General features: G+C 43.1%; 1 protein-coding gene across 2 annotated transcripts in view; it reads right to left on the bottom strand.

Annotated features, from left to right (window-relative positions):
* ECHDC3 (enoyl-CoA hydratase domain containing 3) overlaps positions 1,460 to 14,791 on the bottom strand; it is a 33,859-nt gene continuing 20,527 nt past the window's right edge. The window contains exon 5 of one of the 2 annotated variants that reach the window (XM_018057005.1): positions 1,460 to 4,988. In XM_018057005.1, coding sequence (XP_017912494.1) covers positions 4,827 to 4,988 — 162 coding nt within the window. In that variant the 3' untranslated portion in view covers positions 1,460 to 4,826. Of the gene's footprint in view, positions 4,989 to 9,420; positions 9,838 to 14,791 lie in introns of those variants that run through there. The other variant, XM_018057004.1, reaches the window with a different exon arrangement.

The following is a 14,791-nucleotide window of genomic DNA, read 5'->3' as shown; positions in this document are numbered from 1 at the left end:
ACTGAGTATAATCGGAGTGTCATTGGTGAGCCACTTGTTGGTCATTTCGCTCTTGTGGGTGAATGGTCATGTTTTCAGGACTCTTGGGTCAACTTGGTGCCATTGCCTATTTTTGTCAGTCTATCTGCTTTGAGTGCTCTGGGCTGGGAGCAGACATGAATTTTGCTAGAATATGTCTACAGTTGGATAAACTTACTCTGGCCTACATGGGTCGGGAGCACTTCGGTGAAAGGGGACAGTGGACATTTGTGAACACCATCCCAGCTTGCATCACTGCATTTTCAGTCCTTGAGTTCTTTTTTTAAAAATTTTATTGACGTATAGTTGATTTACAATGTTGTGTCAACTTCTGCTGTACAGCACAGTGATTCAGCTGTGCAAATATGTATAGATACAGATATAGATATACACACACACGCATATACATTCTTTTTCATATTCTTTTCTGTTATGGTTTATCATAGGATATTGACTATAGTTCCCTGTGCTATACAAGTAGAACCTTGTTGTTTAGTCATTTTACATGTAATAGTTTGCTTCTACCAACCCCCAAAACCCAATCTATCCCTCCCCTATCCTCCCCTTCCTTGCCAACCACGAGTTTGTTCTCTATGTTTGTGAGTTCGTTTCTGCTTCATAGATGGGTTCATTTGTGTTATATTTTAGATCCCACATATAAGTAATATATCATATGGTATTTGTCTTTCTCTTTCTGACTTACTTCACTTTGCATGATAATCTCTAGATCAAGCCATATGGCTGAAAATGGTGGTATTATTTCATTCTTTTTTTGGCTGAGTAATATTCCATTGTATATATGTACCACATTTTCTTCATCCATTTCTCTGTGGATGGACATTTAGGATGCTTTCATGTCTTGTTTATTATGAATAGTGCTGCTATGAACATCGGGGTACATGTATCTGCTTATGAATTTTTAAAATTGGGACTTTATATGATAAATTTCCATATTGTTTAAGCCACTCTGAGTCAGCCTTTCTGGAATTTATGTCAAAGAGAGTTCTAACTGACTGATAATAGAAAAGAATTTAGTATGTAAACTTGACAGAAAATCTATTTGTTACTTTAGAAGATATCACGGGTACACTTCGTGGAAGTACATGGATGTGCATGGAAGTACATGGATATTCTTGGATATATTCTTTAAATTGTACATATGCGTTATGTGCATTTTTGTATATATGACCTTTCACTATCAGAAAGAAAATAGTTAATATCATTATCCACCAAGCAGGCAGAATAACCAATAGCATTCATTCAAAAAATATTTATTGAATGTCTATTATTTGTCAGATACATTCTAAGTCTTGGGGATATGGTTAGGGAACAAGAGAAAAATCCCCATTCAAACCCAGAGGATCTATAGGAATGTCAGGGAATGATATGTGCTATGAAGGAAAGTAAAGAAGGTTAAGGGAGGCACAAAGAAGTGCTGTTATTTTAGGCAGTGTGGCTGGGAAGTCCTCTCTGATGAGGTAACGTATGAACAGAGACCTGAAGAAGTGAGGGTGAGCCTTGCAGATACTGGGGGATTCAGAAAGAGCTCTCCATGCATGGGAGCAGTGTGTGCAAAGGTTCTGGGGTAGGAATGAGCTCAGAGCACTCTGGACACAGTATGGAGGCAGGTGGGCTAGAGTGCAGGGAGTAGAGAAGTGAGCATCAGTAAAGGAATCCAGGGACTTCCCTGGTGGTCTAGTGGTTAGGACTCTGCAATTCCACTGCAGGGGAAAGGGGTTCGATCCCTGGTCAGAGAAATAAGATCTCGCATGCCACGTGGTATGCCTCCGCCTCTGCAAAAACAAAAGGCAGCCAGGAAACCCAGCAATGACAAGGACTTTGATTACCTCAGAGAGAGATGGGGTCTGTTGGGAGGATTATGAAGGAATATTAGGACCCGAATCAGTATTCAAAAAAATTACTGTTGGGATTTGAGGCAAACAGTCTGTAGAGACTAAGGACATGGGGGCTCTGACGCTGCTTGCTTCAGCAGACTTCTAAATAGCAAAAAGCACTGACCTGAAAGAGAAGAACACACAGGTCATTTTTTGTCCCCAAAGTCATTCTGCAGAATACCCTTCCCCCTGACGACTAGGGAGCCTGTAAACACAGCAGGAGTGGTGCCTGTGACTTTGCAGAATGTGGGAGTGCCTGCCCTGGGTGTTGGGTAACCTCTGACCTAGAGGCAGCCCTGGGCAGCCAAAGCAGCAGTGAGCACGAAATTCATGGTTCTGCTGGACCCCTGGGCTCTGGTTCTCTTCTGTCCAACACATCTGTAGTTTAGCCCGTGGGCTGGTTCTGTGTAACATGGTTTCAAATGAATATTTAACGTAATGTTCTAGGAGTTGAAATTTAAAATGCTCACTTAACCTAACCAGATTTCTTCTACATTTTCCAAAAGGGAGAGGGCAAAGAGAAGAGATTTGAAAGAGCATTAATAACTCTCCAGATGATCTCTGAATACTCCTTCTATGGAAGGATTAAAGGTTTCTTTGAGGCAACAAGCCAAAATGCCCCCCTATGGTGTTGCATTCAAATTAACTAATGAGATAAGCCTCCTGTTTTAGTTTCCTGTCTTGGGTTATAATTGCTGCTGCAGCCTCACTAATCATTTCCTGCAGGTTTTCCTTCTCTGGCTGTGATAAATATTAATGTCTTTAATTTTTCATTCCTCCCTTGGGCCTGGAATTCTGTGAAAAGTGAGATTTTCTTGTTCTTGAGGCTTTTTCAGCGATGAGCAATTTTCCTTTTCTGTAACAGATTCTCTTAGGTTAGTTTTAAATTTAGACCTGCACTTTGGTTTTCTTTGACTGTTTTAAAAAAGACTGAGAAGCCTATCGCAGCCAGAGCTGAATTCAAGGATTTGAAGCTCATCATAGTTTCTTTTTCACTTTTTTCTCTTGAGAGTCCTTCACCTGGGTTGTCAGTTCCCTGTGATTCTAGACAGCGTTCTGTTTGTATAGGAGCATGTCCTTTACTTTGCCCAGATACAAATGTCATATCTTTCATCAGGTTTTCAAAACATTCTTACTAAAATAAATTTAAAACATTCAGAATCCCTGCTTAATTAACCATTCTGGGGAGTATTGCTTTGGGCAAATCTAGTGACTAATCCTTGAGATACGTGGAAGCAAACAAAATCGTATCTTCTAGAGACTGTAGGGAAAGGCTCTCTCCTCCCTTAAGAACCACAGGGCATTTGAATTAAAGATGACTTCCACTTCCCCACTCCTTCTGCACTGCACAGATGCAGAAATGGATTTCTCAGATCTCACAGCTCTAAAGTAGCAGAGCTGGGATGTGGGATTCTGTTTATCACCAGAAGCAAGGTGACACCCTAGCACTCCGCCTCCCAAACTCTTCTTTATTTGGACACACTAGTTTATTCCCTCCAATGTTGGCAATTTCATTCCAAGTACCTAAGTAACATTTAGTAATGGAAAAGAAACCTAACAAACCACACAAAGGGTCTGAATGTCCTAAACCTGAGAAATTATTTCTTAAAAAAAAATTATTTATTTGGTCACGCCGGGTCTTAGTTGCAGCACTCGGCATCCTCAATCTTCACTGCGGCGTCAGGGTCTTTAGTTGTGGCATCTGGCCTCTTAATTGCAGCACAGGGCATCTAGTTTCCTGACCAGGGATCGAAACTGTCTGTGCTCCCTACAAAGGAAGCACTGAGTCTTAACTGCTGGATTGCCAAGGAAGTCCTAGAAATCATTTCTTGTCCTTTGCAGCCTTCAGAAAATAGCCCTGTGCTTATCACGGGCTCCAGCCATTGCATTGTTGGTTATCTCTTTGTATCCATGTTCCCCATCTCCCCTGGGATTTGGGGGGCCCTGAAGATAAGGACCTTATTATGAACGCTTTTCTGTCCGAGAGGATGTGGCACACAGGCTTGAGCACTGTTTGTGCATTCCATTGCACGTTTAAGGCCTTGTCTAGGTTTTCACTCTGGATCATTATTCTTAAGCTCAGTGCCTTCAAGGGTGGGGCAGATAATGAAGCACAAGCGTAGAACCACACTGACGCTGGAAACAACAGAAAACCAGGACATTCTTGCTGCATCACAAACATTTGAGAAAATACTTCTGAGGTCAGACTTCCAACTATTATGGCATGAAAAGGTCAGTAAATCCTCTCCTCCGCAAACAGCATGAAACTGGACAAAAAACTGGGAAGCATTTACTCATGAAATATAGAGCTTCGGGCAAGAACAGCAGGGTCTGCAGCCTCTGTGTCTGCCTCCATCCCAGCCCTCTTCCCAGTTCTGGTAGAAATTTTATCAGCAAGGGATTGACCAGAAAAAAAGGCCAAGTTCACTGCCAAAGGGTCAAATCAAAGTTGGGCAATGGGGAGAAACCTGCAGCATTGACAATAACAGGAGAAACTGGCAGGAGACAAATGGGGAAAACTCCCATCTCTGCAAGTTTGAGAATGTCTCCTGATTGGGGTAGGTGGTGAGCGAGCTACAAATTTAACAGAAAATCATGGAATGGGAGAGCCAAAGGGTTGAAACGGACTCCCCACACATCCCTGCCGGCTGGGAAACTGTGCATGTGTGCAGGAGGGACCTGAGAGAGCCCAGCAGAACGTGGATGCTGTTGCTCCAGAGCCTCCCACAGAGCCTGAAACATAGGAAGTGCTCCATGCGTGTCGAATCCGTGAGTGCTCATTGCCATATGCAGTATAGCTGTGAGTTGCTATAATTACTTTTCAGAACAATACAGGGTATAAATAAGTATATTAATTAAAAGCTGTATTATTAAATAATATATGTTGGGAGAGGGCTCAGGAGAAAAGACCCATTAAAGATGTGGGAGCAATTCCAGGGAGAAGCAATGGACATGGTAACAAACAAAGCATTTGCTCACCTGGAAAAGCTCTTTTCCTGACACCCTAAATACACAGGCCTGACTCTTGGTGCTTTTCTCAGTGCAGGCTGGCTCCTTCATGTTGTTGAAATCTTGCTTGGGAGGAAAAAAAAATTAATGTGATGTGCTTAACACAGTGTTGCAATGAGAAAATTCAGTATAAGTGTTTGTTGTTAGGAATGGTATAATAAGGTCTTAAAGACATTCCTGCCTTGATCCAGATTTCATGGCTCCATATCATTTTGCCAGGAATGATAAAGACCCAAATATTAAGATACCTCCTCCATTGCCAGCTCTTGCTTTGTAACTTCCCTCAGTTCAGTTCAGTTCAGTCGCTCAGTCGTGTCCGACTCTTTGCGACCCCATGATTCGCAGCACGCCAGGCCTCCCTGTCCATCACCATCTCCCGGAGTTCACTCAAACTCACGTCCATCAAGTGGGTGATGCCATCCAGCCATCTCATCCTCTGTCGTCCCCTTCTCCCCCTGCCCCCAATCCCTCCCAGCATCAGAGTCTTTTCCAATGAGTCAACTCTTCGCATGAAGTGGCCAAAGTACTGGAGTTTCAGCTTTAGCATCATTCCTTCCAAAGAACACCCAGGGCTGATCTCCTTTAGAATGGACTGGTTGGATCTCCTTGCAGTCCCTAGGGAACACAATAAAGCCCAGTAGACCAGAGGTTTGCTCGGAATTTGGGGCTGATTCAGCCTGGTTCTTGGGCAGAAGACTGGCTCCATGTGTGCTCTGCTGCCTGGGGCTTGTGAGACCAAGAAAGACCTTCTCTTGAGACTGGAACAGGGCCCAGAAATATGTGAACATTTGGGTGTGTTGGGCTGGCATGAGTGACTGATGACCCCCAAAGACACCCCACTTCCCTCCTCAGGGTACAGTGGCTTCTATTTACAAGGAGGCAATGAACCCCTAGGAGAAGAGACACCCAGCAAATATCGGGTGGAAAGCATCCAGCCAGGTTCCTAAAGTGCAGTCCTAAAGTGCAGATATTGGGTGCTTCATCCTACCATACTCAGGTTCCCAAGAGGTACCCCAGGAGGCCAGCAACAACACTATATTTGTACCCCCAGCCCTTCCAGTGAACCACCAAGATGCTTCTTGGCCCTGAGGGGCTAGCCCCTTCCTTCTGAGGAGTGAGGTAGTGTGACGGGTGGTTACAGAGTAGCAGGGGTATACACAACAGTAAACCACCACTCAGTGTCTGTGGGCTCCAGGGAGAGGGGTTTTCATTTTGATTTTCTTCCACTGCTCTTGAAGTCTAGCCAGGATCTAACCTCATTCCTCTGTACACAATTCTGGGTTTCAGATAGCTAAAGTTGGGGACCTCCTACAATATTGTGCTCGGAAAGTGGAAAGGAGGGACTTGGCTGGAGATCCACTAATTAGGACTCCACATTTTCGTTGCAGGAGGTATGGGTTCAGATCTTGTCATGGAACTAACATCTCACATGCCACATGGTGAGGCCAAAATAAATAAATAAAAATAAATAAACTCAAGTAAGCATCTAACAAAAAAGTGGAAGGGATAAGTAAAGAGGTCAACAGACACATTTTCTCACTGGCAGTAAAATTCTCTGAGAGGATGCCAAGGGCAATATAAACCCAGCCCGACCAAGAAATCAAAGCATCATTTAAAAAGCAAACAAGCTTCATGGGCAAGGATTTCTACTCCCTTGTTAAAGGCAACTTTAGGACTAGACAAAACAAACAGCAGTGGAGGAGGGTTATTAAATGCAAACTTGTGTTGCTGTACAGAAATATTTTTTACTTGATCACTCGGTCTGTCTGTCTCCCCCTCTTGATATTCTGTATAAGGATCAACGGAGGAACTTGTTAAAATTGCAAATACCTGCATTCCTCCAAACCCTGAGGTTCTGCTTCAGCGGGTCTGGTATGAAACATTCCAGGTGATTCTAATATGCATGGCCCTAGGAGGAAATTCTGACAATCATTGATGATTGTTTCTGAGCTACCAAAGTGAAGACAGCTTTAATCCACTCTTGGACACTCTAACAAGTAGGACCCTCATACTTCTTTTGATTTCCTGCAGTGCCTCTCTCTACAAACTTTTATTAGGTGCATAATAGTTCTCTAATAAAAAATAATTACTTTTGTTATACAGCACCATGTTATATAATGGTGACTTTAAACATGCTGAATCCAATGCCTTTTGTATGTAGCAATCTAGTTTTCCCAATTAGGCTTCCCTGGTGGCTCAAATGGTAAAGAATCTGCCTGCAATGCAGGAGACCTGATTTCAGTCTCTGAGTTGGGAAGATCCCATGGAGAAGGGAATGGCAACCTGCTCCAGTATTCTTGCCTGGAGGATTCTATGAACAGAGGAGCCTGATGGGCTACAGTCTTTACAGTTGCAAAAAATCAGACACAACAAAGCAACTTAGCAGGAGCAGCAAGCCAATACTATCCTGTTTTGATGGCTGTTGCTTGTAGTATAGTTTGAAATCAAGAAGCATGATGCCTCCAGCTTTGTTCTTCTTTGTCATGCTTGCTCTGGCTATTTGGAATCTTTCTTGGTTCTATACAAATGTTAGGATTATTTGTTCTATTTCTGTGAACAATGCCATTGGAATTTTGATAGGGATTGTATTAAAGCTCAAGGTGGCTTTGGGTAGTATTAACAATATTAGTTAATATGGGCATATTAACAATATTAGTTCTTCTAATCCGTGAGCATGGAATATCCTTCCATTTATTTGTAGCATCTTCAGTTTCTTTCATCAGTATCTTCTAGTTTTCGGGGTACAGGTCTTTCACCATCAAGGGGAATTTTCGAGTTCCCATGCTTCATCCTTGTTTCCCCACCTCTTCATTCTCTTTCTCTGTTAAGAATTCTTTCTCCTTGACCTTTCTTCCTTTTGTAATCCTTTCACTAATTGTAAAGAGCTCTCCAAGCAAAGCCAGAAACTGCTGAACCAAGATAAGAAGCCTTCTCCTCCTTGCCAAGAGCTCACTCATTCATTCACTCATTCATTTGTTAATTCCACAAATAATGGTTGAGTGCCTACTTTATGCCAGACTTGTCCTTAAAATGAGAGGTACAGAGGTGAAGAAGACAGGCAAGGTGACTGCTCTCATGAAACCGATAATTGTAGTGCAAGAAAATAGACAAGAGAGGGAGTAAGAGCAGAGGAAAGAAAGAAAATCAGAGTTGTAACTGCGGAGAAGACAAAGTGAGATGGTGGATGGTGTGACCAGAGGACTCCAGACTGGGTGGTTAGGGAAGAGTTATCTCAGATTAAACATCTGAGAAGCATCTCAATGTCAAGCAATCATTATGCTAATATCAGAAAGATGTGCGTTCAGCCAACAGGGACTATGTGCTCAGGGAGTTTAAGATGAGACCGAATGAAATACAATTAATGGTATAACTTTGTGCCCCACTAAGTACATTTAAAAAAAATCTTATTTCTCTTTTTCATATCTCCATTAAAATGAACTATTCAGAATCATAGCCAACTGTGGAGAGATGCAGCTTAGCGAGTAAGAGAGCCTACTGAGAAACGTTAGCCACTGAACAGAATAATCAGTTCTGATAGATTTGCTTTCCACAGTAATTAATTTGCCACCCTTCCTAGGTGGGAATCCTGTCTTTTCTTGTTCTCAGAGTAGAAAAGAACAAACCCAAGCCCAACCCAAAACATCCCATCTCACTCCAAACAGCTCCAGCCGTGAAAGAAGAGATTGCCATCAGGGTACAAGGTCATTAAATTCTGTAGTGATTGGAACAAAGAAACAGAGAAGAGGTGAAGTTTTTGGCAAGAATGCTCCAGGAACTACACCCTTCCTCCTTTGTTGTTTAGAGCAAACTTGCAATAGAATACTAAAGATATACGTTATAAATTGTTTGACCAGTACACCAGCTGTGGACTGGATTGTCACTCCCAAATTCATGTGAAGTCCCAAACCCCTCATGTGACTGAATTGGAGATGGGGGCCTTCAAGGTGGTGATTGAGGTTAGAGGGGGTCATAAGAGTGGAGCCCTGATTCCATGGGCCTGGTGCCCTTATAAGCAGAGGAAGAAACACCAGAGATCTCTCTCTGCCACGTGAGGACTCAAGGAGAAGGCAGCCATCTGTAAGTCAAGAGAAGCACTCGCTAGGACCAGACTGTGCTTGCTCCTTGACCTTGGACTTCCAGCCTCTAGAACTCTAAGAAAATAAATTTCTGTTGTTTGAGCATCCTAGTCCATGGTATTGGGTTGGCAAAAAAGTTTGTTCAGGTTTTTCTGTTATGGAAATATTTTGTGATGCTGCCTGAGCAGACTAAGACATCACTCATCTCCCACTGGTACAGAGATGGTGCAGTAAAAGGGGTGGAGGAACAGGATTCCCCCAGCCCTGCTCCAGGGCTGGAAAAGTATCTAATGAGATCACAGTGCCTCAAATTTAAAAATATATAGATCATTTTCATTACTTGTAACTAATGTAGTATTTAAAGTGAAAGTTTAATAATTAAAATATTTTTTCATTTACAGCAAGCTATTTGAAATGTTCGTTGAGTGAATAAATGAATATGAAAATGATACCATAATACGACCCCACAATAGATAAGACCTGTACGTTTACATTTTTCTGCCAGTATTAAGGTCAGCTTTATGTTGGACCAAGACTGGACCTGTATTAAGCAGGTGTGTAGCAAGAGCAGAGCCCAATGTTGGGGTGCAGGATGACTTTAGGGGACCCCAAGCACTTTAGACTTGATGGGCTCCTTCCTCCATGAAAAAAATTTAAAATTATATTTTATGATGACATTCTTCTGATTTTAGAAGAAACGAACATGAAAACATTTTTTGTGAGCTGGTTAAATTATCGTGCGCCCTGACGGAGGTTCCTTCTCTGCACCTGGAGTCTTGAGTCCTGTTTCCGTCACTTCTTAGCTGTGAGATTTGGGAACATGCCCTTGACATCCTTATCTATAAAAATGAGAAAAAGGAAGGTGTAACAGTATGGAGAAAAATCTTCTTTGTTAGCAGGAAATTTGTTTGATGGAGGGGTTCTTGGATAAGGGTCTCAGAATGGGGTACCCTGGAGGGGTCATGTTGCCTCGTGAGGAGTGCGGAGTGAGCTGGAGCCAAAGACAGAAGACTCTGCCCCTCCTCCTTCGGGCTCAAGGACAAAAACGTTAAAGCCACAGTCTTCGGAAGAGGCTTATCTTCATCTACTCAGGTCATCCTCTACAATATTCCCATTTCCCTTAATGCTTTCTGAGCACTGAATCTATGTTGGGAGAGAGAAGGGTGCTGAGCTCTGCTCTGAGGGCCTGGGTCTAGCAGAGAAGCAGCTTCCCTCTTCCCCTGCCTCCAGTTATGTGGGAAGCTCTTGGCCCAGTGCCTGAGAGCTCTCAGTACACACTACCCTCTGATGTGAGCAGCCCAAGGCAGGCATGAAAACACGGTTCTGGCCTCATTTGCAGCATCAGTACTATGTTTACCTAATAAACTAACTGGCCAGATGATTGTCCAGAGCAGAGCTTCTCAGTTCAATTGGCAGTGCTCTTGTCTCTCCGTTCGGCCCAGAAGACATTTGGCAAAGTTTGGAGACAAAATCGGTTGTCACAGCTGCCCGGGGAGGGTGCTATGGGCATCGAGCAGACAGAAGCTGCATTGCACAGACAGCTCCATGACAAAGCCTCATCTGGCCCTGAATGTCCACAGTACTGAACTTGAGAACCCTGATATGAGGCCTTTCCTCTGATGGCCACCCAGAATGAAAAATCAGGGAGCAGTCTTTATAGCATACTCTGAGGTCAGCTTTTTCATACTGTTCATGGGGTTCTCAAGGCAAGAATACTGAAGTGGTTTGCCATTCCCTTCTCCAGTGGACCACATTCTGTCAGACCTCTCCACCACGACCCGGCCATCTTGCGTGGCCCCACACGGCATGGCTTAGTTTCATTGAGTTAGACAAGGCTGTGGTCCATCTCAGCAGTGGCCACAGGACTGGAAATGGTCAGTTTTCATTCCAATCCCAAAGAAAGGCAATGCCAAAGAATGCTCAAACTACCGCACAGTTGCACTCATCTTACACGCTAGTGAAGTAATGCTCAAAATTCTCTAAGCCAGTCTTCAGCAATACGTGAACTGTGAACTTCCAGATGTTCAAGCTGGTTTTAGAAAAGGCAGAGGAACCAGAAATCAAATTGCCAACATCCGCTGGATAATGGAAAAAGCAAGAGAGTTCCAGAAAAACATCTATTTCTGCTTTATTGACTATGCCAAAGCCTTTGACTGTGTGGATCACAATCAACTGTGGAAAATTCTTCAAGAGATGGGAATACCAGACCACCTGACCTGCCTCTTGAGAAATCTGTATGCAGGTCAGGAAGCAACAGTTAGAACTGGACATGGAACAACAGACTGGTTCCAAATAGGAAAAGGAGTACGTCAAGGCTGTATATTGTCACCCTGCTTGTTGAAGTTACATGCAGAGTACATCATGAGAAATGCTGGGCTGGAAGAAGGACAAGCTGGAATCAAGATTGCTGGGAGAAATATCAATAACCTCAGATATGCAGATGACACCACCATTAGGGCAGAAAGTGAAGAGGAACTAAAAAGCCTCTTGATGAAAATGAAAGAGGAGAGTGAAAAAGTTGGCTTAAAGCTCAACATTCAGAAAACTAAGATCATGGCATCTGGTCCTGTCACTTCGTGGCAAATAGATGGGAAAACAGTGGAACCAGTGGCTGACTATTTTTAGGGGCTCCAAAATCAATGCAGATGGTGATTGCAGCCATGAAATTAAAAGATGCTTACTCCTTGGAAGGAAAGTTATAAGCAACCTAGACAGCATAGTAAAAAGCAGAGACATTACTTTGTCAAAAAAGGTCCGTCTAGTCAAGGCTATGGTTTTTCCAGTAGTCGTGTATGGATGTAAGAGTTGGACTATAAAGAAAGCTGAGCACTAAAGAATTGATGCTTTTGAACTGTGGTGTTGGAGAAGACTCTTGAGAGTCCCTTGGACTGCAAGGAGATCCAACCAGTCCATCCTAAAGGAGATCAGTCCTTGGTGTTCATTGGAAGGACTGATGTTGAAGATGGAAACTCCAATACTTTGGCCACCTGATGCGAAGAGCTGACTCATTTGAAAAGACCCTGATGCTGGGAAAGATTGAGGGCAGGAGGAGAAGGGGATGACAGAGGATGAGATGGTTGGATAGCATCACCGACTCAATGGACATGAGTTTGGGTAAACTCTGGGAGTTGGTGATGGACAGGGAGGCCTGGCATGCTGCGGTTCATGGCGTCGCAGAGTCAGACACGACTGAGCAACTGAACTGAACTGATGAGGTCAGCTATATTATTTTTTATTTATATTTATGAGCTTTTTCCTCTCCACTGCCTCATAACATCTGACAAACTTACTAGTATTAAACCTGCTAAATATGCCTTTTAGTCTCGGGATTTGGAAGCATATGTGATATTTCAGTCCAGGTAACCTGACCCTGGAGAAGGAAAGGGCAACCCACTCCAGTATACTTGTCTGGGAAATCCCATAGAAAGAGGAGCCTGGCAAGCTATAGTCTATGGGGTCAAAAGAGTCAGACACAATTTAGCAACTAAACAACAAACCTAGCTGCATTTCAATTCAGTTCAGTTCAGTTCAGTTCGTTGCTCAGTCCTGCCTGACTCTTTGCAACCCCATGGACTGCAGCATGCCAGAAGGTATACTGTCCATCACCAATTCCTGGAGCTTGCTCAAACTCGTGTCCACTGAGTCGGTGATGCCATCCAACCATATCATCCTCTGTCATCCGCTTCTCCTCCTGCCTTCAATCTTTCCCAGCATCAGGGTCTTTTCCAATGAGTCTGCCCTTCATATCAGGTGGCCAAAGCATTGGAGCTTCAGTTTCAGTATCAGTCCTTCCAAAGAATATTCAGAACTGATTTCCTTTAGGATCGACTTGTTTGATCTCCCTACAGCCCAGGGGACTCTCTAGAATCTTCTCCAACACCACAGTTCAAAAGCATCAACTCTTCGGCGCTCAGCCTTCTTTATGGTCCAACTCTCACATCCACACATGACTACTGGCAAAACCATAGCTTAGACTAGATGGACCTTTGTCCGCAGAGTAATATCGCTGCTTTTTAATATGTTGTCTAGGCTTGTTATAGCTTTTCTTCCAAGGAGCAAGAGTCTTTTAATTTCATGGCTGCAGTCACCATCTGCAGTGATTTTGGAGCCCCAAAAAATAAAGTCTGTCACTGTTTCCACTGTTTCCCCGTCTATTTGCCGGATGCTATGATCTTAGTTTTCTGAATGTTGAGCTTTAAGCCAGCTCTTTCACTCTCCTCTTTCACCTTCATCAAGAGGCTTTTTAGTTCCTCTTCACTTTCTGCCATAAGGGTGGTGTCATCTGCATATCTGAGGTTATTGATATTTCTCCCAGCAATCTTGATTCTAGCTTATGAGTCATCCAGCCCGGGATTTTGCGTCATGTACTCTGCATAGAAGTTAAATAAGCAGGGTGACAATATACAGCCTTGACAGACTCCTTTCCCAATTTGGAACCTGTCCATTGTTCCATGTCTGGTTCTAACTATTGTTTCTTGACCTGTATACAGATTTCTCAGGAGGCAAGTAAGGCTCTATCTAGGTCTGGCTCTAGGTGAATGATCACCCATTGTGGTCATCTGGGTCATTAAGTTCTTTTTTGTATAGTTATTCTGTATATTCTTGCCACCTCTTCTTAATACCTTCTGCTTCTGTTAGGTCCATACCATTTCTGTCCTTTATTGTGCCCATTTTTGCATGAAAATTTCCCTCTAATTTTCTTGAAGAGATCTCTAGTCTTTCCTGTTCTATTGTTTTCATCTATTTCTTTGTATTGATTACTTAGGAAGGCTTTCTTATTTCTCATTGCTATTCTTTGGAACTCTGTATTCAGATGGGTATATCTTTCCTTTTCTCCTTTGTCTTTCATTTTTCTTCTTTCCTCTGCTATTTGTAAGGCTTCCTCAGACAACCATTTTGCCTTTTTGCATTTCTTTTTCTTGGGGATGGTCTTGATCTGTGCCTCCTGTACAATGTCAGGAACTTCCGTCCATAGTTCTTCAGGCACTCTGTCTATCAGATCTAATTCCTTGAATCTATTTGTCACTTCCACTGTATAATCGTAAGGGTTTGATTTAGGTCATACCTGAACGGTCTAGTGGTTTACCCTACTTTCTTCAATTTAAGTCTGAATTTGGTAATAAGGAGTTCATGATCTGAGCCACAGTCAGCTCCCAGTCTTATTTTTGCTGACTGTGTAGAGCTTCTCCATCTTTGGCTGCGAAGAATATAATCAATCTTATTTTGGTGTTGACCATCTGGTGATGTCCATGTGTAGAGTCATCTCTTGTGTTGTTGGAAGAGGGTGTTTGCTATGACCAGTGCGTTCTCTTGGCAAAACTCTGTTAGCCTTTGCCCTGCTTCATTCTGCATTCCAAGGCCAAATTTGCCTATTACTTCAGGTATCTCTTGACTTCCTGCTTTTGCATTCCAGTCCCCTATCATGAAAAAAAACCATCTTTTTTTGGTGTTAGTTCTAGAAGGTCTTGTAGGTCTCAATAGAACTTCATGGCTGCATTTAGGCCACTGAGATTTCTATCTAGAGCTAAGCTACCACTGCCCTCTTCTGGAGACGTTTGGAACTGCTGCTTTAAGTGCTGAGATAAAGAGAGTAATTCAACAGTGGTCTTGTGCCAGGTGATCACACCAGGACTCCCTCCCTTTACTGGATTCTTCGAACTCTCTTCGCCCCTCCCTTGGGCTGGCATCTCAGCCTGGGTTTTCTCAGAAAGCAGAGCCTGAGCCCAGGTCTGCATGGAGGTAGTTATTTTGGAAAGTGATCCTTCGGAACCTCAGGGAAAGACATCCAAGGTG

This window comes from Capra hircus, chromosome 13 (assembly GCF_001704415.2).
Source record: "Capra hircus breed San Clemente chromosome 13, ASM170441v1, whole genome shotgun sequence".
Lineage (NCBI taxonomy): Eukaryota > Metazoa > Chordata > Mammalia > Artiodactyla > Bovidae > Capra > Capra hircus.
Note: the sequence above shows the minus strand (reverse complement) of the source record. Positions and strands in the feature narration are given on the sequence as shown.